General features: G+C 38.0%; 4 protein-coding genes across 5 annotated transcripts in view; 1 reads left to right on the top strand and 3 right to left on the bottom strand.

Moving 5' to 3' along the window:
• The window catches only part of Vps35 (Vacuolar protein sorting 35), a 197,252-nt gene extending 181,680 nt beyond the window's left edge, over positions 1-15,572 (top strand). Inside the window, exons 2-12 of one of the 2 annotated variants that reach the window (XM_065491167.1) lie at positions 11,076-11,105; positions 11,213-11,411; positions 11,496-11,619; positions 11,676-12,069; positions 12,127-12,210; positions 12,622-12,825; positions 12,876-13,024; positions 13,076-13,393; positions 13,821-13,989; positions 14,078-14,257; positions 14,596-15,572. In XM_065491167.1, the coding sequence (XP_065347239.1) occupies positions 11,091-11,105; positions 11,213-11,411; positions 11,496-11,619; positions 11,676-12,069; positions 12,127-12,210; positions 12,622-12,825; positions 12,876-13,024; positions 13,076-13,393; positions 13,821-13,989; positions 14,078-14,257; positions 14,596-15,159 (2,400 nt within the window). In that variant the 5' untranslated portion in view covers positions 11,076-11,090 and the 3' untranslated portion in view covers positions 15,160-15,572. The remainder of the gene's footprint in view (positions 1-11,075; positions 11,106-11,212; positions 11,412-11,495; positions 11,620-11,675; positions 12,070-12,126; positions 12,211-12,621; positions 12,826-12,875; positions 13,025-13,075; positions 13,394-13,820; positions 13,990-14,077; positions 14,258-14,595) is intronic. The other variant, XM_065491168.1, reaches the window with a different exon arrangement.
• vih (ubiquitin conjugating enzyme vih) lies at positions 6,289-9,304 on the bottom strand. Its single transcript, XM_065490153.1, has 6 exons — positions 9,099-9,304; positions 8,719-8,746; positions 8,570-8,656; positions 8,310-8,517; positions 8,138-8,241; positions 6,289-6,872 (listed from the first exon to the last, which is right to left on the bottom strand). Exons 1-5 carry the CDS (start codon positions 9,212-9,214, stop codon positions 8,141-8,143), a joined length of 540 nt encoding a protein of 179 aa, XP_065346225.1. The 5' UTR covers positions 9,215-9,304; the 3' UTR covers positions 6,289-6,872; positions 8,138-8,140.
• LOC135944324 (kxDL motif-containing protein CG10681) lies at positions 9,889-10,934 on the bottom strand. The gene is made up of 3 exons (XM_065491175.1): positions 10,700-10,934; positions 10,443-10,642; positions 9,889-10,388 (listed from the first exon to the last, which is right to left on the bottom strand). Exons 1-3 carry the CDS (start codon positions 10,840-10,842, stop codon positions 10,201-10,203), a joined length of 531 nt encoding a protein of 176 aa, XP_065347247.1. The 5' UTR covers positions 10,843-10,934; the 3' UTR covers positions 9,889-10,200.
• A 9,805-nt stretch (positions 15,573-25,377) lies between the features above and the next one.
• The window catches only part of LOC135943669 (spondin-2-like), a 33,099-nt gene continuing 31,488 nt past the window's right edge, over positions 25,378-26,988 (bottom strand). Inside the window, exon 5 of the mRNA XM_065490320.1 lies at positions 25,378-25,731. Within this exon, the coding sequence (XP_065346392.1) occupies positions 25,393-25,731 (339 nt within the window). The 3' untranslated portion in view covers positions 25,378-25,392. The remainder of the gene's footprint in view (positions 25,732-26,988) is intronic.

Here is a 26,988-nt window from a genome sequence, read left to right on the forward strand (position 1 = left end):
ACAAATTTAAAACTCCGATGGAATTTTTTTCTACCTGAAATTATATTTTAATCTGTTCGCCAGTCTGGAAACGTTTTTATTCATATGAAAACAAGGATTAATCGCAAATTTCAAACCCTACAGAGTAATTTCTACTTTTTAATTCAATTTCTTTCCAATTGAGTAATTTAAGATGCAAAAATATAGGTTAATGAAATCTAATATTAAAAAAATGTCGAGTGCATAATCAAGTTTTGCTGAAATTCAACACTAGAAAAAATATCCAGGAAAATCCCTTAAATTTAGAATTTTTCTGCATCTTTCAGAAGAAGCATAAAACAAACAAAGAGTGTAAATAAAATTCTATGCGAATAAGAAATTAATAGAAATAGACTCGTAGAATTTAGAAAACGGTACCAAAAATTATTCCTGAAAAAAAAATCGATTTTTCTTTTTTCTTCATCATAAATTCATAGCTCACACTTTCCTTCACGAATTTTTGAGTTTCCATTTATGCCATCGGTCATAATTCAGAGACAGCAGCCTGATTTGATTAGTGCGTGAGCGTGAATAAAGCCGTGTGTTGGCGTCGATTCACCTCTGGGCCAGCAGGAGAGGAAAAGTGCTGTCCAATTTGATGTAATTGACCTATTTATTCATTCCTCCTTGGTTCTCGGCCCACACACCCGTTAAACCCCGAAGCTCATTTCGTTGCCAACGAGAGAAATTTATTTTCTCAAAAAAAAACACGCATAATTTCGAATAAACAATTTTTCAGCACGGGTTGACGGGCCCATAATGAGCTGGCACAGCGCCAGGCAATTATTTTGCTCTTCTTTGATACCATCATAAAGCTTCGGAATGAGAAATTCTTCGAAACGACGATAAACAGTAAACAAACAATTAAAACAATATGTATGTTTTATCATCTTTTGTTTCCGAGGCGCTCCTCAAACGATTTATCTAGGAGTCACGCGAGCATGAACGAGAGGCGCTCATCTAGATTGAAAGAATCACGCATTTTGCTTTCAGTTGTTTAATGTTTGAACATTGCTATCTAGTCTCTATCCAACTAAAAGGACGTTTTGGAAAACAAATTTTCCGAGCGGCAGCTGAAATTCTAGTCTGGAATGTTTCCGGTTTGGGAAATATAAACTGGCCGCAATATTTTACGTTTTATCATTATTTTAGAAAAATTTTAATTTAAATAAGGAGCTAAAAAGAAAGCAAATTCTTGAGACATTCAAATAAAAAACATTTTTAAAAGGCTTATTGCAATTTTGCGAATTTAGTTGTTTAATTTTGCAGAACAAACTTCATTGATTATTATTTTGTAAATTTACAGTCAGTTTTTCAGGTTAAAATTTTCACTGTGAGAGAGGGGACAATATTTACGGATTTTGAGCATTTTAATATTCTTGGAGAAAAAATTGCATTTTTTATTTATTGCCCTTATCTATAAAGATCTCTCATGAATTATGAGGTTTTTTTAATTTCTCATTAAGCCCTTTGAAGGACCACACAAATTAAAAAGGTGAAGGGTTGGAAAAAACTACAATAATTGTTTCCAGAGCAACTATTTTGAGTTAATCAGGAAAATCAAGATTTTAAAACCAATCGTAGAATTCAGTTTCACTTTTATATATAAAATTGAATTAATTTCATTTGGTACCAACAGATATTTTCTTCCTTTTGGAATATATCTCAGTAATAAATTCTATTCACGTCATGAGCTGCAATCGATACAAAGTAAAATTGTGTTTCTCCTTTCAAACGTAGCTAATTAACACGATCCACGCCGGCGACTGCAGTGAATACAATCTACGCGTCTGTTGAGCGTATCTGAAACCGATCTCCCTGCCGTTGCACTATTGCCAATAATAATATTAATAAATAACGAAATGCATTCACCGCACGCACGTTCCAACGAAACAAAGCGCGTGTGCGACCCTCTACCTTTTTATGGACAGATATCGTGTGTTCACATTAAAGGATAATTATTAACGTCCCAGGAAAACTGGACGCAGAGCCGCCGCGATTCCGAGAACCACCGGGTGTAATTTTCCGGCGGCATTGCAGCGGGGCCGTGTGCCGATGCGGCGGTGGAAAAGGCAGCGAGCAAAATCGAGCCGTAATGCGACGTCTGCACGTGCCAGACTCAAACCCAGGACCTCGATATTGATCGCCTGGCCGATTCAGCCAGCTTCCTTGCCCACCCCTTTCCACCCTCCGCAATGCTCAAGCACCACACCCTTAATTGCCAGACACATACAGACAGACGTATTCACACACGTGTGTGAGGCTGCAAACGCACGTTCTGTCTGCTATCGATCGGGATTACGCGTTGCTGCTTTGCTCACACAGACAATGCCAAGGCTCGCCGATTTATTTTTGCCACTCGCGAAACTCGCAGCTACCGGATTCAGAATTGAACAAAAGACGTCCATTCCGCGCTGTTCCTGATAAAAAAAATATTTTTTGGTTAAAACCGAGAAGAGAAAAAAAATCCTGCTTCTAATTTAATTCGTCATTTTGCATTGAAACCCCGAAAAATTTACTCAGGACCATATTTTTGTTCCATACAATTTTATAACTTATTAAAGTTTGTGACACGCATTTCTGATTAAAATTAATAAAATGTGGAAAAAAATAAAAGCCGAAAAATGATAAAAATCATTTGTACTTATGCAACATAAACTACTTGTAAAACAGGATATGGATAAAGGGCAGGCAATTTAAAAAAAACCTGTCTAGTTTTTCTTTACTTATTTCCAATTTAAAAGCTGTTTTTAGTAGTTTTTTCAAATGTAATTTTTGTAGTTATTTCAAACAGGAATCCCACTTTTCCACGTTTACAGTAATGCTGGAACATCATTTCACTGTTATTTATAAATTTTTTATTTTTGGCAGCACAAAAACCTTTTTTAACAATAGGTGTACCCCTTGCTCTAGCAACAAAATTACTGTTTAGATTTTAATAGCATATAATTTTTTAAATACAATCCCTCAATTTTAATTTCTAACCATTAAATATAAATATAATAATTTTTGCTCCTCCAATTTGCACTTTTTAAATTTCAAAGTTCAAATTCCAATTGAGAAAATCGGACTAATCATTTCTGCAGACAAAAAACTGCAAATTACATTATTTAAAATATTTCATCAACGTGTCCAGCTTAAAAAATATTAATTTTAATTAAAAAAAATATTTGGCAGTCTTTTTTAAAAGGATTAATTGGAAGGCAGTCAGGTTTCCTTTTAAAACTCGTGTCAGTCCATCAGCTGTTTCTTTTTTAAAATGCCGGTGTCTGAAACGAACGGTTGCGTCACTCGATGTGACGGGTTTTTCGTTGTGGCGTTGCATGTGTGCAGTGCAGGGCCGTTGTAAACCAATTTGCCTCGATGGTGAGAAGGGTATTACTTTCCGTGAATAAAATATTTAATGACTTGTGGTTTTACAAGAGGGGAGAATTCAGCCTTCTTTAGCAGAAAATTTTACGTCGATTTTCCTCAAAAGATATAAACAATTTCGATCTAGAATAAAAAAATTTATATCATTTTTTGTCCTAGGAAGAGAAAAAAACTCGATAATCTTGTCTTGAGAAATGTAAAAAATAATATTTATTTTCTTAATTATATTTGCCGGAAAAACAACCAAAATTCCCAAATAAGTAATGACAGAGCTTCGAAAATAAACGCACAAAAATGGCTCTAAAAACCCAACTGGTTTGAAATTCTTAATTAAATAAATGGTGAATTGTTTGGACTAATCAAATGTTATCAGACGTAAAAATTTGAATTTGTCTAATGATTTTTAAAATTAAAAAATATATGCAGAAGCTCAACCGAGGGGAGAATTTAGTCAAATACTTTCCTCTAGCAGAAAATACTGATCAAAGTTGAGAGAAACAAAGAAGAAAGTTATAAATCTTTATTTTCTTCGAGCCATAAAAGTGTTAGTCAAGATTCATTTCATAAAAGCTTGATTAATTATAGAGTTTATGGATGTCACGGGCTTAATCGAGTCAAATGAAGAGAATTTACAACGCGTTGCTTCGCTGACGTCTCCTCATCTCATTAGTGGCGAATTAGAGAGGAAAAACTGAATAAATTTCCCACTTGGCAGGCACGGACGGATTGGCACGTTCGTATCGTCTTTATTTAAAAGGCTGCAGCAGGAAATTAATGGACGCGAGAGAGAGAGATGCACACCCACGGTTCGCGGGTGACGTCAGCCTCTGCATTGAGCACTCCAAAGGAATATTGCTCTCTCGTCGTCGTCCTCATCGGCGGCTTGGTGCTTCGAGGTCATGCAGGCTGGCACCGCGCGGCGGCGGCGGCCGGCCGCGAGTGAGTCATACACCGCCGCCACGCCCCGACACCCACCAACCCCCCAAATCCGCGTGTATTGATCGCGGCGGGGGTGCGTTTGCCACACGTGGTGAAACAACCCTTACACCTTGCCGGCGGGGTGTTGCGTCTACGTGTGAACCTGTTGGCCACGCTTCTCATTAGATATGAACTCACGAATAAAGGGGAAATTTTGACTCGAAGCAAGGTGTTGTCATTATTTAATCGGTTATTCCCTCAACAAAAAAGGCGTGCGACGAATTTCATAAAAAAGATAATTTAAAAAAGTAACTAGAAAATAAAACGACTGTTTTTTCTATTCATGGAAAATTGTATTAAAATCATCAGTTAAATTTTCTAGTTTGGCCCACGTGTTAAGTGCAGAAAAAATCAATCATTGCTTTCAACATTTCTAAATCTAGAAAACGTCCAAAATTTATACTATTTAATACTGAGAGGGCAATTGATTTCCAAAATGAAAGAAAAAATTTGTTGATGATGAACAGGTCTACTTAAGACGTGAAACCAGCCCTATTTTATATTTTATTTTCAGAACAGATTGGATTCACTTGAGATCGGAGGTTCGGAATTTTATCATAAAAACTGCTATAGTTTCAAAGAGCGATGTCACCAATTATCCATAAAAAATAAAATAAATAATAAAATAAATAAAAATTTTAAGGGCGGTGTAGAAATGATTTTACGTGGTTTTGTTTTCCAAAAGAAGCTTTAAGATCAAATTCAATTCCATTTCCATTTCCATGGTGAAGTTTGAATAATTGTTGCAGAAATAGATAAACATCGACATTAAAACGCATTTATTTTCTTTTAAATAAGGTTGTTTTATTTTGAAAAAGTGCTGATTGAAAATTTAAATAATTCTGAACGTTTCTTGAGGTCATTTTAAACGATTCTGGACTTCAATGAGTTTTTACTAATTTGGTGTCTATAAATAAGTAAAAAAGAGACACAAGGAAAAATTGGTTAAGTAAATTTTGCTAAAAATCGGTAGGAAACGAGGAGTTTTTTTTATAATTTAAATATTTTCGGGAATTTCTATCGCGATTATAACTGAACAGATTTTTGTTCTTATAGCACTTCAAATGTTCAAAATTTGCAATAGAAAAGTCAAAAATTGCCAAAAATGGATGGCCAAAATATCTGTTGCTTCGCCGTTCCTAAAATTGCAGCTTAACCAACTTGATAGCGCTTCCAATCCTGGTAATGTTCGAGTTATTGTGTTTCAATTACAGTTAAAATATTAATTTAGGTAACTTGTCCTAGTTTTGCACATCAAGTAATAGGGGAACTCCACAGTAAGAACGTTTTAATTTATTTAAAGAAAATATAGCTGGAATGAATATATAAAAATCGCAATATTTTTAAATTGATGCTCTAAATGAGCCAAAAATCCGAGTTACGCATTAGCAGCAAATCATTTTGGAGAAAAAAAACAACTAAGAAATATTAAATCTCATGTTTTCTTGCTCAAATATAAAAAGAACTGCCGCTAACACACAATTCATAATCCATTTTTGTCGCATTTTATTTGTTTACTTTACGGCATGTTGCCCATGAAAACATTGTAAACACGTAGGACGTCATGTTCTAGTCTAATTTCGCGCTCCAATAAAATCAAGTTAGATGTTTATATGAGATGTTGACGGATTGACAGTGCGCCTGCAAGCTTTTAACATATTCGACATTCGTGCTTTCAACTGTCATTTTTGTCTTGTCCTGCCGTTTCACAATAACATAAACTAATGATCAAGTCTTAAATTTAGGACAAGCAATAAGCTCTGCTTCAAAGGAAAGATTAAATCATCATCGAGGTAGAAGCTTTGTCAGCAGATGGAAATATAACTGCTTGGTGAGCATTGTGGTCGAGACGTGTATCATTTGAGGTGAAATTATACCCTTTACTCCGCCTACCAGGCTTGCTTGAATTAAAAATGGGTGTTTCTGCATTTAGCTCACGGTATATTTTAAACCCAATTAGTACATACAAACTCGTTTTTATTGCAATTTCCACGGAGTTGATGAACATAAAATGTTCTTTGGTCAGTTTCACATTATTGTAATGTTACATTTCATCCTGGCAGCAGAAAAATTGCGAAACTTTCAACAACCAAACGCGAATTTCTTTGTTGCTAGTAAAGGACAACAATGAAAATTTGGGCGTTTGTTTTTGTTGCGCAATTTTACCGCGACTTGGAGAATTTTGTCCTGGTGCTGGTAAAATTGCGAACAGCTCAACAAACACTCAAATTTTAATTATTGTTGAAATTATTGTTGCCCTTTTTCGCGACAAGGAAAATTGAGTTTTGTTGTTGAGCTAAGCTAATTTAACCAGCACCAGGACGATTTGGAGGATAGACATTTTATAAAAATAAGCGATTGTCCAGCATAAGGCAATAGCACACGCACTCATCACGCAGATATCATTTATTCGAAGGAAGCTTGGAAGGAGGCATTTTAAAACTTTGTATTTACATAATTGTTTCAGACGTCCTGCGTTCGAGAGCAGCGATTTGTGGGATGGCCTGCAATGGTTTTTATCGAATTAATTGCAAATAAGGTTAACTGATAGTAATAATAATTCCAAAGCCAAAACTGGGGTGCATAGTATTGCATGCAATTAAAATATTAAATGTTACAGGGAACCCGCGGTTTGTTCTTATTCAAATTAATGCAATTTTCTACATCAGATGATACCAGAACAGATTTACATTTTAAATAGTCAAAACAGATCAATGATTATGAAAATTGGGAACTTAACTACTTGGCATGAAAATTAATTTTGGTAAAATGACTGCAAGTCTGTTAACAATTTATAATATTTAGAGAAAATTTGTTTGTGGTGGTTTTAAAACAGCTAAGCCTTGCATAGAAATTAATCAATATCAATAATTACTTTAAAAATTAAAAAGATATTTAAGTTTTCAACAAACACAAAAAAGAAATTCTGTTAAAATATACTTTTTAAGCGTTCCATCAACCTTAAGACACCCTTACTAAAGACACAAATGAAATTTTCAGAGGGTTAAAAATGTCTTTGTCTTTTCTAGGGGAGTCTAAATGATAAATCATCCCAGTTGGATTTTAAATTCATTTTTACATTGTTCTAAATGAAAAATTCCCTTTCACAGCTCAATAACAACACTAGTTTGAAAAATTAATCCCGGTACAGCCAGTTAGCATCACAAAACTTTGCATCTGATTCTCTATGGCGCAGGTTAGAGCGGAACGAACCCTTCTTGGTTACCCCATTATTAAAAAAATCACACACTTCAATAATTTCCACAGAATGTTTTGTCTTTGTCTGCTGAACTAAGGTGTTAGATGAGTAAAGTTTGTATTTTTTGCTTTAACAATAGATGATTTTAGTTCTGAACAGCTATAAAGAAATTGCTAAATAAAAAATGCTGATAATTCAGCATGTTGGTTTGGCAGTATTTTTATTAAAGTTATTATATAAATTGAGATAATGTCAATTTTCTCCTCCATTTCATTCCCAACAATATTTATTTCTCGTTAACGTTAAAGTGTGTACCTTTAAAAATACCAAAAATAATTTGTAGCTGACAGAGGTAAAACCAATTCAAGAATCACCAATTATTTTTTATAAATATTTCTAATGAATCAGTATGCTCTTATACAGAATATAATCATTTTTCCCATCACGCATGCTGTGTTTGACACAATGTTGAAGTAATTTTCGCAGACTGGACACCAAAAAAATCCCCAACAACCAGGAAATTTCTCCTGAATCCTAACGCAACACCAATCTAGTTATTTTCCAACTCACCAATTAGATTTCATTGTAGTGTTTGAGAAGTTCCTCTTTGAACTTCTCCTGGTTGCTCCACGATTCTGCAGCAGCCACGTTCAACGGACTTTCATTGTTAGGCTCTGGGAAAAGAAAAAAAAATAATTTCCTCCATTCTCTGTTGTCATAATTTGAGCATTTAAGTACATACCTCCCAAAAGAGATTGGATGGAGATCAGGATAGTTCTAACATCGTATAAGGCAGACCATTTCTCTTTGAGTATGTCGAGGCAGATGACGCCGTTGGCAATGTCCACGTTGGGGTGGTAGCATTTCGTCACGAATTTTACAACAGGGGCTTGATAGGGATAGCTGTTGGTGAACTCCATTGACAACTTATACGTCTGCCCTTCGTACACCTGCAGGAGACAGAATTCAGGGTTCGTCCAGTTTCTAAATCAGAAAAGTTACCGTTCCTTCCGGCCCGTGGATAGTTCCGACCCACTTGAATAAATTGTCGCCCTCTGGAAACGCTGAGATTCCTTTTTCTGCTCCCATCTGTGGATTGGAAATCAAGTTAAGATTCAACCAGGAAGTAAAATTAATTAAGGTTTCCTTACCATCAACACCATCAATTCCTTTTGGAGCCTGTAAAAAAGGGATAAAATTTATTTTGAGCAATTTTATCATGATTTAATGATGATTTGCGTGGCAATATTTCGGTGGAATTCAAGTCTCAAATTTGATAGACATCTTTTCTACGCCGTGCGTCGCATGATTGCACAGCATTAAATTTTAATTTCAAATCAATATATCTATCCCACGCATGAAAATGTTAGCTGGATCAACAACAGGAAATCCGGATCCATCTTCATACATTTTTCTTAAACTTACATTCAAGCCTTTATAAATCTCAAAAGAAGAATAAAAAGGGACATTACTACAAAATTCATTCATCACAGGGCAATTTTGAATGAAGCAAACTTTTCGAAACTTTCACCTCTTAGTCACAGCATGGTTGTCCTTTGATGGTTGTAATACACCTTCGCTGTTCTTCGGACTGCTAGTGGCTTGTTCGGACATCCTGGAGTGGGTGGGATTCACGTTTTGGGACATTTTACGATTTAGCCGGTCGACACAGGTCGGTGTTCCTCAACAGTCGCTAAAGGTTTGAAAATGTCGAGCCACAAGTCATCAGCGTCCCGGCCAACCACGGCGTAAAGAATGGCTGCTGCCTGAGCCAATCACGAGCGAGGGATTGGGACTTTAAATCGTAGAGCGCATTGTTGACGCAACCAAAGCCACATTGAGCCAGGAGACAAATCATTTTTCTTTATTTTTTAATGGTAATATAAATGTAATGCGTAGTTTTATATTTTATTTTTAAAAAATAAATTAAATTTAAAAATAAATGTCTCAACTGTGAAGGTGGGCAAGAAAAGAATAAAAAACAATCGTGAATGTTAGGGGCTAGGGATCAAAAAATTAATTTTTCTAGTTCTTGCTTTGAAAATTGTTTTATGCTCAACAAAAAATTTAAAAAGTTATAGCAAAACTTTTACCATTTCAAATTTTAAAGAGAACCTCCGTCGGAAAATACTTTTTTTAAATTTATTGGCTTGTATGAAAAATCGCCAAATAAAATTTAATAATTGAAACAACACCTTAAAATTTTTAACCTATATGTGTTATGTAGAACACATTTTTTCATTTGAAAAAAATATCTCTAACAATTTTTTGGGGTAACTTGAAATTAGATATAATTTTTTAACCAAAATAATATTAAGGCGTGCAAAGTATTTTGTACTTATGTTTATTTTTCTCACTAATTGTAAGGAAATAATAAACAGAACAGAATTTAAAATAAATCAGTTTTTGTAGGATGGACACAACATTAAGTTGACTTTCCACATGACAAATAATAATAATAATTAAAATGGAATCTTGACAAACCTACAAATTACTAACAATAAATTAAAATCTTCCTCTTGTCAGCAGGTCTCCCATTCGATACGAATTTTGCATCAAATAATTTCTTAATAGCCACGTCTTTAATGTAATCTACTCTTGCCATTTTCTTCAGAAATCATAACAGTTTAGTCTTAAGGTGAGTCCGATTCTGGAGAAGAAACGTTGTTATCACTACCATTGTCATCAGAATCGGTTGAGCTGCTGTTTCTCTTCGGTGGTTTATCTTTTTCAACCGCTTTTTTCGCATCTTTGCCTATTGCTGTAGCCTCTTTGGTGTCTTCGTCGTCTTCCTCCACCAGAGCCATCTTATTAGCACACTCTGCCGAATGAATAAATTATTTTTCACCATTTAATCAGTCAATCAAACAAATACCTTGGAATGCTTGAGGGTACTGTGCACTCAGCTTCGTTTTCAAGGCACGAGTGCGTTTGAAAATGTTGTCCAAGTCTTTTTTCATTTCAATCAAAAGCTGGGAATGCTTCTTAAATTCAGCCTGGGCCGACTGCAGCCTTCCAGCTGACAGGGCGTTGCAGTTTATCAGCATCTCGTTCGTTTTTTCGAACCGCTGCAACCTTGAAGAGACAAAATTATGATTCATGAACAGATTTAATGCTGTTTAAATCCAATACATTTGCTTTTGGGCCCGAATCATCGACTCCACATCCTGCTGGTTTACGAGCCCCGCCAACCCCTGGATGAAAACCTCAGGGGCCGTGTAGTTTTGGAAACACTCTATGCTCCCGAGTTCACTTTCCGGCGTTGTTTCGGTCATTTTATGGAATGTTGTATTATTTTTTGGAAGAGGGTGCAACGCAGAGTTGTTTTTCCCTCATCCCTTGGGCAAGGCAACAACACAAGCACTAAGATGATCAATGGAATTTTTAAAAGTGGCGCTTGTGCGATTCACGTGATCACGTGACTCAAGTTTCAGCCAATCACGCGTCTGTTGATACGCAGCAGCGAACCCAGCCCCCATAATATGATATCACAAGACACCGACTAGTTTGACAACTCCTGAAAATGGTAAATTCAAATGTCAGTCTCGGTATTTCCTATTAATTACATTCTCAATTTGAATTTCGCACCATGCAGGAGTGTGCATTTGATATTAATTTTGTGTCTTGTTGTAATGTCCATCGCAGCCTACCTCGCCTCAGCTGTCGCCCGTCGATGAGCAGGAAAAGTTATTGGACACGGCTCTTGGAGTCGTCAAAGTCCAGGCATTGGAGATGAAGCGGTGTCTGGACAGGAGCAAACTCATGGACGGCCTCAAACATGCGTCCACGATGTTGGGCGAACTCCGAACTTCGCTTCTCTCGCCTAAAAGCTACTACGAGCTTTGTAAATAATACTCTTAATTACTAAATTCAGTTTATTATGTACATAATTTGAATAAATTACTATCTAATTTTTATTGATCTTCAGATATGGCCACGACTGATGAGCTGCGATATTTGGAACAATACCTTCTGGATGAATTTCAAAGAGGCCGTAAAGTGACAGATTTATACGAGCTCGTTCAATACGCCGGCAACATTGTGCCCAGGCTGTAAATATTTAAACTTGTTTAAAATCGATTATTATTATTATTGTTTCACTTTCTAGATATCTTCTGATAACAGTTGGCTTGGTGTACATAAAAACAAACGACTCGATCAAGAAGAATCTGCTGAAGGACATGGTTGAGATGTGCCGTGGCGTGCAACACCCGCTGCGTGGTCTCTTCCTTCGAAACTACCTCTTGCAGTGCACCAGGAACATCTTGCCAGACACCGTCGAGGCTGAGGACGAGAACGAGGGCACGGTCAAGGACTCGATCGAGTTTGTCCAGTCGAATTTCGCCGAGATGAACAAACTGTGGGTGCGAATGCAGCACCAGGGACATTCCAGGGAGAAGGAAAAGCGCGAGAGGGAACGAGAGGAATTACGTTTGCTGGTCGGAACTAATTTAGTCCGCCTCTCGCAACTCGAGTCCATCAATGTTGAGCGGTATAAGAGGGTGAGCATTGGGTTTTTTTTTTAATTTCGTGAGTTTTTATTGGAATTTCTGGTTCAGCTCGTACTGCCCGGAATTTTGGAGCAGGTTGTCAGCTGCCGAGACGCTATTGCGCAGGAGTATTTGATGGAGTGCATCATTCAGGTGCGTTGATTTGTTTTATTTGAAGAGGGAGGTCAGGACTCTAATGAAAATCAGGAATCCATGGTCATGAATTTGGATGGCACGAAGTTTTTGGAGTCGCTTCTGCGCGTTCCAAATTTTTGGTTCTTCCATTTCAGATTAAATGCTACTAATATTTTATTTCTTACGTGAATAGACATCATTTGATTCTCTGAAAACCTTATTAAATTTTATTACAATACAGCTGCATCTGAAATTACAGTGCAAACGTCAAAAAATTTATATTGTACTGTGGTGCCATCTGTGGTTTGGCTCTGAACGCAAAGAATTATTGCCTAAAAAAATTGTTAAATTTATCCAATTGTTTAGTTCAATTTTATTCTAAAACAATATCAAGAATAATTTTAACCACGGCGTTTTTGTGACTTTCAGGTGTTCCCAGACGACTTTCACCTACAAACGCTGCATTCATTTTTGAAAGCCTGCGCCGAACTTCAGCCAGGAGTGAACGTCAAAAACATTATTATCGCCCTGATTGACAGGCTAGCTTTGTACTCGCAAAGGGCGGACGGTGGCATTCCCGCGGAGATTCGTCTCTTTGATGTTTTCTCTGAGCAAATCGCCCAAGTCATAGAGGTAAACAAAAATCTCCCAATGACAAGAAATTAAAAAAAAACTAAATCCAGGCTCGGCAAGACATTCCAACAGAGGACATCGTCGCATTGCAGGTTTCTCTAATAAATCTGTCGCTGAAATGCTACCCTGACAGGGTAGACTATGTGGACAAAGTGCTCGAAACCACAGTGGACATTTTCAAGAAGATGGAGCTCCAAAGGTAACTAATAACCCTTTTAAAACATCTCCATATTCTAAAACCTTCTGCCAGGGTGCAGTACAACAGCGCCGTGTCAAGAGAGCTATCTAAATTGATGAAGATTCCGATCGACAACTACAACAACATCATGACTGTGGTGCAACTGGACCACTTTGCCCCTCTGATTGAGTATTTTGACTTTTACGGAAGGAAAGATCTGTCGGCGTATCTGGTCACAAACGCTCTTGAAAACGAGACCCTCATTCCAACGCAAGAGCAAACAGACACTCTGCTCACGATGATTGATTCGATGATTCAGGACCAGTCTGATCAGCCAGCGTCTGAAGAGGACCCAGATGATTTTGCTGAAGAGCAAGGCCTGCTTGGAAGGTGAATTATATTTTTATTTCAGTTGATGAAGGGATTAAAAAGTTTTATATTTCATCGAATGGATAGTTCAATATAAACATTTTTTGCGCCTGTAGAAAAATTAAAATTATTTTTCACTTTGCGCGGCTTGCAACGTTCTCCTGCGGAATTGGTTTTCTGTTTGTTAAAATTCGGCCGCTCGTCAGATCGTCGACCACGAACCCTCGTTGGATAGGCGTTTGATTGGACTTTTACTAGGGACACCCTAATGAGCTTTTTCAGGATACTCCGACCTGATATCCGCCGGTTTTTAATGCTTTTTCAATAATTTTGTGCACATTTGGCGATACTTGGCGACGTTTTTCTGTTTTCGCGGTTTTGCTTACGCCGTCTCTTATATTTGGGTCTTCTGGTCAAAACTAATATTTAATTTCAATGATTGTTTCAGATTTATTCATCACTTGAAATCCAACGTCCCTGATCAGCAGTATCTGATCCTGACCGCCGCCAGAAACCACTTTTCGCTTGGGGGTGCCAAGAGGATAAAATACACGCTGCCACCTCTCGTGTTTCAAGCATACCAGCTCGCCTACCAGTACAACACTCTGAGAGAAGAGGTAAAACTGATTTAACTAAATTTCCTAAAAATCACTCCTCTTGGTCTGTGATCCATGCTAAAAACCGTCATTTATGATCTGTCTTTAGGATCCTAAATGGGACAAAAAGTGTCAGAAGATCTTTCAATTTTGCCACCAAACAATAAACGCACTGACCAAGGCCGAGCTGGCTGAGCTTCCGCTGCGGCTTTTCCTGCAGGGTGCCGTCGCCGCTGGCTGCATCGAGTTTGAGAACCATGAGACGGTGGCCTACGAGTTTATGTCTCAGGTACTATCGCCTTTTTCTCAGATTTGTAACAGTATTGATTGATTAGTCATTCCTATAAATAATTAATAGAGATCTCAGCCACAAAATTTAAGGCAGTGGTTTAGCCGAATTTATCCCGCCGGTGGTGGCTGGCCATTTTCACCGGCGGCTGGCGCAGCTGAAAATATTTTTAACTTGAATAAGTTTTATAGTGCTGAACGGTCCGAAGGGCCGGAAGACATTTTTTTCTCCTGGCGGCAAAAATTTGCTGGCGGGCGCGGCGCAGAGGGGCCTCTAATAATCAATAATACATTTTTTAGAAGTCATGTTAATTTGGGTCTTTTTCTTTCTGGTTGCAGGCGTTTTCTCTCTACGAGGACGAAATCTCTGACAGCAAGGCGCAGCTATGCGCAATCACGCTGATAATCGCGACGATCGAGCAGATGTCCTGTTTCGAGGAGGAAAACCACGCGCCGCTGCGGACGCAGTGCGCGCTGGCTGCGTCGAAACTGCTGAAGAAGCCGGACCAGTGTCGCGGCGTGAGCGTGTGCTCGCACCTCTTCTGGTCAGGCAAGTCGCGCGCGAGCAACGGCGAGCCGCTGCGTGACGGCAAGAAGGTGGTCGAGTGCCTGAACAAAGGCTCTCGCATCACGAACCAGTGCATGGAGCTGAGCGTCAAGGTGCAGCTGTTTGTCGAGCTGCTCAACTACTACGTTTACTTCTTCGAGAAGGGCAACGAGCAGGTGAGCGTGCAGACCCTCAACCAGCTGGTCGCCAAGATCAAAGAGGAGCTGCCCAACTTGGAGGCTAGCGAGGAGACGGAGCAAATTAACAAGCACTTCACCAACACGCTCGCGCACCTCAGAGCCAGAATGAGTGCGCCGGACGTGAACACGGTTAACTTTGAGGGCCTAGTTATTTGAATTAGTCGACCAATGTCTCATTTTCAGGCTACGTGAATTAACATTACATTATTCTACTGTGAAATAAATTATGATTTAGGTTAGGTAAATTCAAAAAATATATAAATAAAATACTGCAATGGTTTTATATGATTTTTAGGTGCTTTCTTTCGAGTAGATCGTCGAAATTCTCAAAAAGCATCTAAATTTGTGTCTGAATTATTCGGTATTTAAAAATAAATTGTTGAATAACCTGGAAAACAAATAATTTATGACTGCGCTCTGATGAATCTTGAAGACTAACGCCCTTGCAATGTAAACTGTCTGTTATGCTAATTATAAGGTGCCTCCTGGCCCAACATTATGCTGTGTTTGTATAATTTTTCCATATATATCATGTTGTAGGAGTTATTAAAAGGAAAATAAGAATTTAATCATCTGTTTTATTCCAGTAGAATTTTGTCTATTTAGCCATAATATTAAATCTTTATAGAAAAAAGCTAATTCATTCATATGTAGTTTTACTCACGAAATGATGAGGAACATCAACTGCAGCAGTGCTTTGTTTCCGCACCATAACAAATTACAATAAATCACTGAATCAGATATTTACAGTTATTTTATATAGTTGAATACTTTGCGATTGAGTGGAATTCTGTGAATGAGATGTGCAATGAGCTTTAACCAGCACGATTGGGTGAAACTTTTTTAAATGCGAAAGAGATGCCGACTAAGCTATCGATTGATCCAGATATATAGAAAAGTTGAATGTGATATTTATTATGGAAAACATTCAAGATTTTTCACATTCTAGCTATGATAGGAATATTCCTAAAATAATTTATTTACGTACTCTTGAAATATGCAGGAGAGTAACAATTATTCAATTTTTTTAGTATTTCCAAGTTTCAATACTACCAATTTCTGTTGATGGATAAAGGAAGATCAAATAAGACTCTGAATTCATTTAAATTTTAGTGGGTGGAACAAAATCCGGTTTGCATTTTTATTGCTATAGCATTTCAAATTTCCGCCGTAAAAACATTAAAAAATAAATAGTTTATCTGGGAAGGCCAACAAAATTGGCTTCTCAAAAATGCCAAAATTTGAGACAACTACTGTCCACCCACAGCAATAAATTCATGAATTAGTTGGGACGGGAGATCAGGCGCGTGAGACAGACATTGCGTTTTTGTTTTTTGTTTCTTACAAATACAACAAAGAAAATAATACAGTACTCAGCAAATCCACTTATACGGTGTCAACTTACAAGCGCAGCATATTATTTAAAAAGGAACTACTTTTGTATACTTGGTTTTATTCTTTATTTGTCAGTCTCAAATTTATGGACCCAGCATGCTTTTCTTTGCATTACATTATTTTGGTCTTCACTAGAAAGGGGACCAGGCAGGGTGTAGCCTCGCTCAAGGTGTTGGAGAGCGGAGAAATTACACAGCAAATTTGAGTTGAGTTCGGGGTTTACTGGAAGGACTGGCGAACAAGGGAGAGAAAGACAGCAACTCACCGTGTGTGTGTGAAGAGGTTCGGCTCGGCGGTATGATGCGCACCGCGTCAGCTCTGCGGGTACGGCTCTGGGGGGTGCTAAGCGGCATGGCTCTAGCGCGCTTCCTCGGTGCGGAGAGATGAACTCTTGCTATTCTCTCAGCGTATTTCTTCTTAATATTTCTTTCTGATTCTGATAAGTCTCTTTGCCAGCTAACTTTCCTCGCCTGAGTGGGGAAGCACCTTTACGTTAATTGGCAGTCCTGTGAGACTTCAAAGACTAGCTTTCCACGCATTAAATGGGAAAACTCATTTACGTTAAACTTAGCAATTTCTTTCAATTCTTAAGTTGAGCAGAGTGGAGATATAGCGGCGGGACAGAAACGCATGTATTTTTAAGTTTACAAAGTTTGGAAAAGTGGTTTATTTAACACAAATTATTCGAGCGATACAGCAATGTTTTAAGAATATGTAAAACGAGACAAATTACAATTATGGAAAGGTTGCAAACATTAATTGAAATAAATATAAAATAGGCACTTTGGAGTATTAATGTGTTCTAGTGTGATATTAATTCTCGGAACAAACGGAAATCAACGGAGAGCGACTAATTAATCAGAAAAACGCCGAGTTCGTGAATAGGCCTGTCGCCTGTCTTGTTAAGTAGGAAACGATTTGCGGTAAGCGTAGGTAGTGTGACGCGAATGTCTTTGGCGTGGGGAACTAATCGAGGTGTAAGTGTACTTAGAAAAGAATAAAGAGGATAATGGGCTGCATGTGTGTGTCCCAGTTGTCAGCGAATTAGGGTGGAATGCAGCACTGAAGGGTGCTCAGTGCCAGAGGTGACTGGTGTTCGGTTTCTCGGGGTGACAGGATGATTTTCCGGCCAATGTACAATCACGGTGTGATGATGATGATGATATGGAGAGAAACCACCTACTGTCTCGTGTAGTGGGTGTAGAACTAGAGTGCATGTCTGGTCTCTCGGCGCCCAATAAATCTGACCGCGTACGTTCTGACGTTTTTGGTCCATTTGTCGCCTGTTTTCGTCTATGATTGCGACACCCGCACTCTTTGTCGGGCCGCGTGTAGGGCCATGTGTTTCTCCTCGGAGGGGATAATTATGACACGTGATTAATGGGGGATGACACATTATAAGCTTTGATATGAGCCGCCCGTCATCTTGTCTTACTGTTGCTATTGCGTCGAGAGAGGCCGTTGCCCGTGCACTGCTGCACGTGCACCGATGCACCTCTGTCTGGTCTATTTTTAGCCGTGTCTCACGCTCGGCCATAGGCTGGGGTTGCAATCGCCCTTGTATCCACTCAATTGTCTCGGCTCCGTGAGTAAGGGATCACAAGACTGATTCAGTAATTCGCAAATTGTATGGCTGGCAAAAGTGACGACACACCATGAGCATGATTTGACTGCTACTAAAATATGGACCTTCCCTTAATACGGGCGTTCCGATAGTGTACGCAAACAGGGGTCTGAGCAAAAGGGGGGCCGACCGGGCTTGCAAAAGAGCTTAAATTGAATCATATAAAATGTAGCTCATGAAGTGAGTCTACACAGGGACAGGAATTACGGGATTCCCGTCCCTGAGGGAATCCCTCAGGGACGGGACGAATTTTGTATTTCGGGACAGGGACAATCTGCAGCGGTACGTGGGGCAGTTTTATCGGCAGCAATTGCAGCATTAAAAGCCTAAAGAATCTCAGCAAAAAATCTGCTTTTTTCGCAGTTTTTTCCGCGATTTTGCGCATTTATTTCAAAGCATATATAGCATATGCGTTTTTATTGAAAATTAAAAATTCTTAAGATAGATGAGCAGAGAAATAGGGATTTTTAAAAATTAGTAAAAATGCCACTGGTTTCACCAAAAGACAACCAATTATTGTAAAACAAACCGCAATTTTCCAAATTTTTGACACTTCTTTTGGCGCGAAATGTGACCTTTTTGGGGTTAAATTCGGGAAAAAAACTCCTCCAACTCGGTTTATGCGCCAAAAACCAGTGGTGCATTTTTGCGTAGTGCAAAATTGATGAACCCTTAACCAGTGGCTTTTATTTTGATTTTGTAACGTTCCTATTTTTGGTCATCCAGTATGAGAATTTTTTATTTTCAAGAAAAATACATTTGTTTCGGTAAAAAGCGCAAAATTGCGGAAAACCCAGCAAAAAACAGTTTTTAGCCATGGAGTGGGGTTTTCCGGAAAATGTAATTTTTGCGAACCCTGCAAGCAATAATAGAAAAAAATAAGTCATTGTCTCCAGTCTCCACCAACCTATTTTTAAAAGTGAGCACTCTTGCGAGGCTTACAATTTACATATTGTTATCCGCGGCTGCAACAGCCACCAGCGCGCACCGAACTCGGCCAGTGTGCGTTTGATTTTCGAGTCATCGCCTTTTGGAATGCTGCACCACCTGCATTGAAAGACTGTTCGGCGGCACAGTTTCCTTCCAAGTGTAAGGCGTATGTGAGTGCGTGTTTCTAGTGCAGCTTAATTCCCCTCCTTTCAAGGCCCATTCCGGCTCTGCCCTCCTGGGTAGAGTTTTAGCGAGACGTTAGCCAGGAATGGTGCCTTTTCTCACTGTGCTTTCTATTGACAAATAGTTTTTTAACATGTATGTACATATCTTTTGGTGAGAATAAACAAGCAATAATAATAATAATAATAATTTACTGACAAAAATAGCTAATTTTAACAGTAAAGTAGAAATTTGAAAAATTACGAATCTGGAAAAGGGGTCGAGGGGGACTGAACAGGGACAAGGTTAAGAGCTAACAGAGACAGGGACAAACCCGAGAGAGAAAAAATGGGACAGGGACGGGATTATTTTTTCTGGGACGGGACAGGGACGGGACCAAAAACCCGTCCGGTTCCCCTCTCTAGTCTTCACTGTACTCCTTTGGATTTTTTTACTATGGTGAGCTTATTCATTTAACAATTTTCCCCGTGGATTTAAATATTGTATATTTTTATAATTTGAAATACGGTGGCATCGAGCCTGTTTGGTCCGTTCGAGGAAAATCATTGTTTGACACCTGAGGAATAGTGCAAGCAGAATCGTTTCGTGAGTTGTTACACTTATCTAACTATGATTGATTTTTCACGCGCCAGCCAATACATTATTGTCAAGCACACAAAAGCGGTCGGCTGCAAAGGAAAGTCTGACCTGCGAGCGACCTTTTTAATTGTGAAGCGCAGCGCCCCCCATTTGGTGCGCTGCCTAAATATGTGCACGGGCTAAACACCCTCGGAGGGTGCTGCGTTGCAAGCTCGTCTCTGTGTCACAGTTGAAGCGAGTGAACGAACTGTGACTCGCGGCAATCGTGGCCAAAGTAAAACTTTCAGAACTAAGAGTAGACTCGATTGTCATGTTAATATCTTGATATCAACACACATTTTAAATATATTCGATGCGAATTAAGCAGGAAATCAAAGATATTGTAAGCAAATTTATTTATTTAAAGTAGCATTATTATTTAGGCAACAACCACCCTCAAAAGACCCTTCCTAAGGACGAAACCCTGATGCCGCACTCCTCCCCTTCCCACCATTTTAACTTAGGGCACGATTGCCTCGGGTCACAGTTGCAGCACCCTCGATTAATATTGGTCACTTTCCGTCGATTCCATGTTTTAATTTCCGTCTGGTCAGAGAATTAGATCACAATAGAACACACTAATACTCTTAAGTGCCTATATTTCATATTAAAAAATATCAATTAGTGTTTGCGACTTTTCCATAACTTGGAATTTGTCTCGTTTAGTATATTTTAAAACAGTACTGTATTGCTCGATAAATTGTGTTAAATAAACCACTTTCCCAAACCTTGTAAACTTGAAACTACGTGCGTTTCTGTCCCGCCGATATATCTCCAATCTGCTCGACTTAAGAATTGAAAGAAATTGCTAAATTTAACTTAAATGTGTTTTCCCATTTAATGCGTGGAAAGCTAGTCTTTGAAGTCTCACAGGACACAGGACTGCCGCAATTAACGTAAAGGTGCTTTTCCCATTCAGGCGAGGAAAGTTAGCAGGCACAGAAACTTACCAGAATTTGAAAGAAATATTACAAAGAATTAATACATTGAGAGAATCGCGAGAGTTCATCACTCCACGCCAAGGAGAAAAGGAGAGCCGTGCTGCGGAGCCTACGCTGTCTGTGCGCGCCAGAGCCGCCGAAGAGAAAAATTTGCGAACGTACGAAGAAGAATTTCCGAACTGACAAGAAAAACATTTGCGAGCTGATTAGGACGAAATTTTGCGACCTTGACGAAAGAAAATTAAATTAACGACGACCTCCTGGCGAGAAATATTTAGCGAAGAAGGAAATTTGTTATCCAGTATATGAAGCCCCCTTTGAAGAAAATGGCCGAGAATTTGAGATGCAAGTTTGAGCAACTAATAAGGTTGAAGAATATGAGTTGATTTTGATTTTTTTGATTTTTTTATTCATATAAAACTCGACACACGGAGACGAGAAAGCGCGCATCTGGCCAACAGCCTTCGGAGACCCTGACTATTACTTCAAGCCATCAATGACCGAGCAGAGTATTAATTGTTGTATCGATCCTTTGTCAACATAGCCTCTAGGGCCGCACGGATGCTATTGTCGCCCGCCGCATTTTATCGCTTTAAGAATTCTCTGCTTAAAACATCTGGAGCAAGAGGCAACTCCCAAGTCACTATAGCCGATTTTTCCCATTTCTTGGAAGGGGCGGAAAAGTCATTGTCACGCGCACTCGACGCTGCCTGCTTGCCTGCTCTATTTTCAAATGATAACCTAAAATTCGGGCCTTTACTCCTTGGCAATTCATAACATACAAATTAGAGGAGATTGAAGAACGAAGCATTTGGACCAGAAATCCAGTTAGAGACTCCAGAATCCAATTCAAATAAAAATTCGCACCCAGAAGAGTTTTCAGCTTGCCGTTGGATCAGTTTATGCCTCTGTAAAAATTTTGAACTGACTAACGAACCCTCGAACACAGACCACACATAGCGGATGTCACGAGGGCGCGTGTGCCATCCATTTTATGGACGACATACTGGTTGGGTCTTGAAATATTGATGAGTGCCTAACCGACTAGGAGCCAGTTTTTTTTACTTAAATTCACAAGCTTCGCCACCCCCAAGCTGATTGTGAGACCCCTTGACGTGTACGTACCGAGAGCACTCACCGTTGCCGCCGCTGCCGCCAATCTCTCTCTCTATTTAATCTGTTACTAATTGTCAGCAGATAAATAAATCGTCTTTTCGCGCGCGTTACGTCTTCTTCTTCAATCTTCTTAGTTGCTCGGACTTATTGCATCTCAAATTCTCGGCCATTGATGTGCTATGAGAGCTTTAACCAGCACGGTTGGGAGAAACTTTATAAAATTCGCCAGAGATGCAGGCTATCGATTAATTCAGATTAGATCCTTTCCTAAAGTTGAAAGGGATATTATGGAAAACGTTCAAGATTTTTCACGTTCTAGCTATGATATTGTCAATTTTAGGAATAGTCCTAAAATAATTTATTAACACACTCTTGAAATATGCAGGAAAGTAACAAATGATCACATTTCCATGTTTCAAAACTACCAATTTCTGTTGATGGATTAACGGCGGAAGGGCAAATACTTTGAATTTATTTTAATTTAGATGAGTTGAACAATCCGGTTTGCATTTTTATTGCTATTGCAATTCAAATGTCCCCCTAAAACATTAATAAACAAAATAGTTTATCTGAGACGGCCAAGAAAATTGGCTGCCAAAATCTGAGTCCACTGTCCACCCACAGCAATAAATTCATGAATTAGTTGGGGCGGGAGGTCAGGCGCGTGAGACAGACATTGGGTGGCAGGTTCTCTATAACTGATTGAGAAAATAACAAAAATATTATGAAATTTTGTTTTTTGTTTTTTACAAATACAACGAAGAAAATAATACAGTATTTAGCAAATTCACTTACACGCGGTGTCAACTCACAAGCGCAGCATATTATTTAAAAAGGAACTACTTTTGTATACTTGGTTTTACTCTTTTATACGCAGTGTCAGTCTCAATAATATGCCTTTATTGTGCTTTTATTGCCATTACACCATTTTGGTCTGCATTTTAATTCTTTGGATTTTGTACTATGGTGAGCTCATTCATTTAAGTTTCAAATTAAATGTTTTTTGTTGACATATTTTTAAATTTGAAATTGTACAGTGGTATCGAGCTTGTTTGGTCCGTTCGAGGAAGATTATTGTTTGACACCTGAGGAATACTGCAAGCAGAAAGATTTCGAGCCCTGTTACAAATATCTAACTATGATTAAGACGAGGATGGACTGTGGCGAAAGCTGTAGAACGTAAAAGTTTTTGCCACTTTATTCTTTCTATTACATGCAACTATTAAAAATTCCTTTTCAGGCCATGGCACCAAACACAAATTTGGGACACAAACAGGAACTACTTTTTATGTACTTTTATTAGCTCAGCCATAAATATTTTCCTAATTTTGTATTTAGTTTAATTGATGAATACCTGTCGGTTGTTACGGATTAGAGATTAGAGCGTATTCAAGAAAGGTTTTTCTGTTCCTGTCCTGACCTGTTCCGGGAAAAAAATTTCCTGTCCTGTCCTGTTCCTGTTCCAAAATTGGATTTCCGGTCCTGTCCTGTTTTTTTTTCTTAAATTTAATTCAAATTTACAAAATGGTCTTCTAATATTCTTCCATATTAATATTTTTTGGTTTCCTTTTAATTATTTGAAACTTCCATTTGACAGATTTTCTAAGCGTTTAAATTTTGATAGAGTATATAATTTCTAATTCATCTAATTCCCCTTTATGAACAAAACGGAAAAAATAATATGCACCCCGCACAGAATTTAGTATCCAACAAAAAGTATTTCAAAAAGTGCTTAAAATGAAAAAGAATTGCAGAAAAACCCTAAAAATGTTATTTTTTGATACAGTTGATTGTTTCTGTAAAACGCTTGTTTTTTCGAACACCACTGACTATAATTTAAGAGTTGTGCATTTTAATTAAAGCTTTAGAGCAAAATTGTAAACGTCGTCATAATTTTTAGGTTTTTTTGGAAAAATATTTATAGTTACATGAAAGAAAGTAAACATTGTAAGGCAGTATCAAAATGAAAAGTAATGCTGTCTATAAATGAGGTATATTTGATATAAAATAGACCAAGAATGGAATTGTTTTGAAACAAAATTCTTGTCTTGTCCTGTTCCTGAAAAATATTTTCCTGTCCTGCCGGAATTCCAGGAAAAAGCAGGAATTCTTGTTTCCTGTTTCAGTTTCCTGTCTTGGAATACGCTCTATTAGAGATGCCCATCGCGTGTGAAATGATTACCAGAGAAAAATGCGATGACTCGTAGCCTGAACCAGACAAATTGAGGTCGGCGTTATTGTGTTTTCAAGCCACGATTTATGAGAGCACTATAGTCGGCTTTGTTGTAGTTACATAATAAATTAGGTGCAAACCAAACATCATATTTATTTTGAGCATATTATTTGGAATCTATTTTAACATCAAAATAAAAAAAACCATTGTTTCTTTAAGAGCCGCCACAATTAAAAAAATCAGAGGTGAAGGTATAATACTGACAAGCTGAGATCCAAATATACATATTTTGAGCAATACTCCGATTAAAATTCACAATAACCAAAACAATAATTTGACTGAGCCCGCGATCTATGGTTGAACCGGTTGGTTGTTAAGTAGTGCGATTCGTGGCCGTATCCAATAGTAAAGTTTCCAACACGTTACAATCACACTTATGAAAATGCAAAAACATGAAGCGTAGTAAGAACTTGTCACCCGTGTAGTCGTAGGCATTTTCCTGAAAATTGTTATTTTTAGTAACTATATATGAAAAAATATTTGAAATCTTACCCTGATGCTATCTGTGGCAGCATATTTTCCACAATATATCGGTCCACCTCCATTATGTTTTCAAAGAGGTCAGCACAGGATGCGTCGCTCAATGATGTCAGACATGCTTTAGCATTGCGAAGGTACCATGTAGATGTTTGGTGACGCACTGCAAAATATTGAGGTACAGTCAAAATTAATTTTGATTTGTTTCTTGTAGCTAATATGCATATAGAAAAATTTGAAAACAAATTTTAAAACAAATTTGAAAACAAATTTTACCCCAGGCAACAGGGCCCAATGAAATAAGTAAGCCAAAAATTAATAATTTGAAGCGAGACTCAAAATGCTCTAGTTCATCCATGTGTATCGCGATTGCTTCTCCGTGTACCTTCAAACCAATTAAATATCAACTAGCAACACTGCATGCGAGGTCAGTAGGGTAATAGTGAGTTCTTTTTAGACTTTTTGAAAATATTGATGCATATTGTGAAATAATGCTGTCATGTAAACTTCTAAACATGTTTTTCAAAAATTAAAAAATATATATCCGTCGCACAGCGTGGCATATGAAGCAACAAAACTAAGGAAAAAGCGTTTGCTACAGAGGCCTAGTCTACACGAATTATTATTAATGCACTCATCATTTGATGAATTTGAGGAAATTATTTTTCACACTACCACAAGAATTTGGGTTGATTTTGGCATTTCATTGCGAACGTTGCGTTTAGATCACTCAGGCAGCGTGCAAATCTCCACTAAATAACGAAAAAATATTTGTAAAAATTCAAAAAAGGGATAGTAAAATGAAGACAGCAACGGATGAGTAATTTTTTCAGCATCTAAATTCAACACTATAGATGTTTTCCATTAATTAATCAAATATAGATGAAACTGTTTCGTCTGGGCGGTCGGACAATAATTCGGGGCTCGCCTTTACCCAGTTTCCCCTGCTTGCTCTTCCTCTTATTGTTCTTCAGTTTCCGCATCCGCAGGGCACGCAGTTGGTTTCTGGAAATCCTGCGACGGCCCGTGTGCGTGACGCTGACCGGACCGTCCGAGCCGATGGACAGCACGTGCTGCGCGTTGATGCCGCTGGACAGAACTAGCGCCGGCGGCAGCTGGTCGCTCACTTTGTTGCTGATCGCGTCCTCCTGTCTGTCGACCACGGACGCGAAGTTGAAACTGAACTGCTCCTTCAGATTGTACTCTTTGATCTATAGACAACATCAGGAAGACGCACTTTTTTATTGGTTGAGAAAAAAGCTAATTGTAAATTAAGGCAATAATTTAATTAATTGAATATTTTTAATACTAAACATCGATCTTATACTAAACTATTAAAAGGAATTTTAACCAATGGAACTCAAAAGTCGCTCAACAACGCATATTTATATATATATATATATATATATATATATATATATATATATATATATATAATGCTCTTTTTAATTTAGATTTATTTATTACACTTGCCCTTTCGTGCGAATAAGAAATATTAAACGATTTTAACGTCTTAAACTGTGGAAGATCAGATATTAAATTAAATTTTAATTACTATTTTTTAAATATAATATAACCAGTTTAAAAACAATAATTATGCTAATTATAAGGTGCCTGCTGGCACAACAATATGCTGTGATTTTATAATTTTTCCATATATATCGTGTGGTCCGAGTAACTAAAAGGAAAATAAGAATTTAATAACCTGTTTTATTCCAATATATTTATGTTCATTTAGCCACATTAAATTTCTATAGAAAAGCTCATTCATACATGTTATGTGGTTTTTACGATCAAACTTAATGCTGACCCAAAAATTATAGCTGAATGAAGTACGGGTTTTAGAATTTGGTTTTATTCATGAAAAGATTAGGAACAACAACTCTGCAGCAGTGCTTGTTTCCGCTCTATCACAAATTACAATAAAGCTCAAACTTCAAATCACTGGATCATATATTTTACAGTAAATTGTTTTCCTTATTTTTATATGGTCGAATACTTTGAAATTCAGTAGAATTCTATGATTGAGATGTGCTATCAGCTTTAATCAGCATGATTGGTGAAACTTCATAAAATGCGCCAAGAGATGCAACACAAACATATATATAGCTTTGTTTTAAAAACTAATCGGCCTGAACTGCCCCAAGGCGCGGTGCGCGGCCGCCACCAAGAACCACCGATTGATGTATAAAATTATCCGTTCTTTATTTTGCCTCGAACGTTCAAGCGAGCACTGTTTGACTTAAAGTATAGCTTCCACGCCCCAAACTGTATTTTTCCAATCACTGACTGGCACGTGACACCCCAAGTGGTGTCACATCCATCCCCGAGCTTCGAGGCGTCTTTCGCCGGCTCGGACAAGCAGACGGTTTCCTGGCCTCTGCCGAGCAGCATCTCTCCTGCGCCTCTGCCTACTTGTTGCCCCTCTTTTGCCTTGCCGCAGTCACAGTAAGAATTATATTGATCTT

Source organism: Cloeon dipterum, chromosome 4 (genome assembly GCF_949628265.1).
Source record: "Cloeon dipterum chromosome 4, ieCloDipt1.1, whole genome shotgun sequence".
NCBI lineage: Eukaryota > Metazoa > Arthropoda > Insecta > Ephemeroptera > Baetidae > Cloeon > Cloeon dipterum.

Coding starts and splice junctions, on each gene's coding strand:
- vih (XM_065490153.1), bottom strand. CDS start 9,214: ATGTCCCAAAACGTGAATCCCACCCACTCCAGGATGTCCGAACAAGCC. Junction 8,747..9,098: donor AACCATGCTGTGACTAAGAG/GTGAAAGTTTCG, acceptor CCTTTTTTACAG/GCTCCAAAAGGAATTGATGG. Junction 8,242..8,309: donor CATCCAATCTCTTTTGGGAG/GTATGTACTTAA, acceptor TTCTTTTCCCAG/AGCCTAACAATGAAAGTCCG.
- LOC135944324 (XM_065491175.1), bottom strand. CDS start 10,842: ATGACCGAAACAACGCCGGAAAGTGAACTCGGGAGCATAGAGTGTTTC. Junction 10,643..10,699: donor ATTCGGGCCCAAAAGCAAAT/GTATTGGATTTA, acceptor TGTCTCTTCAAG/GTTGCAGCGGTTCGAAAAAA. Junction 10,389..10,442: donor GTACCCTCAAGCATTCCAAG/GTATTTGTTTGA, acceptor TTCATTCGGCAG/AGTGTGCTAATAAGATGGCT.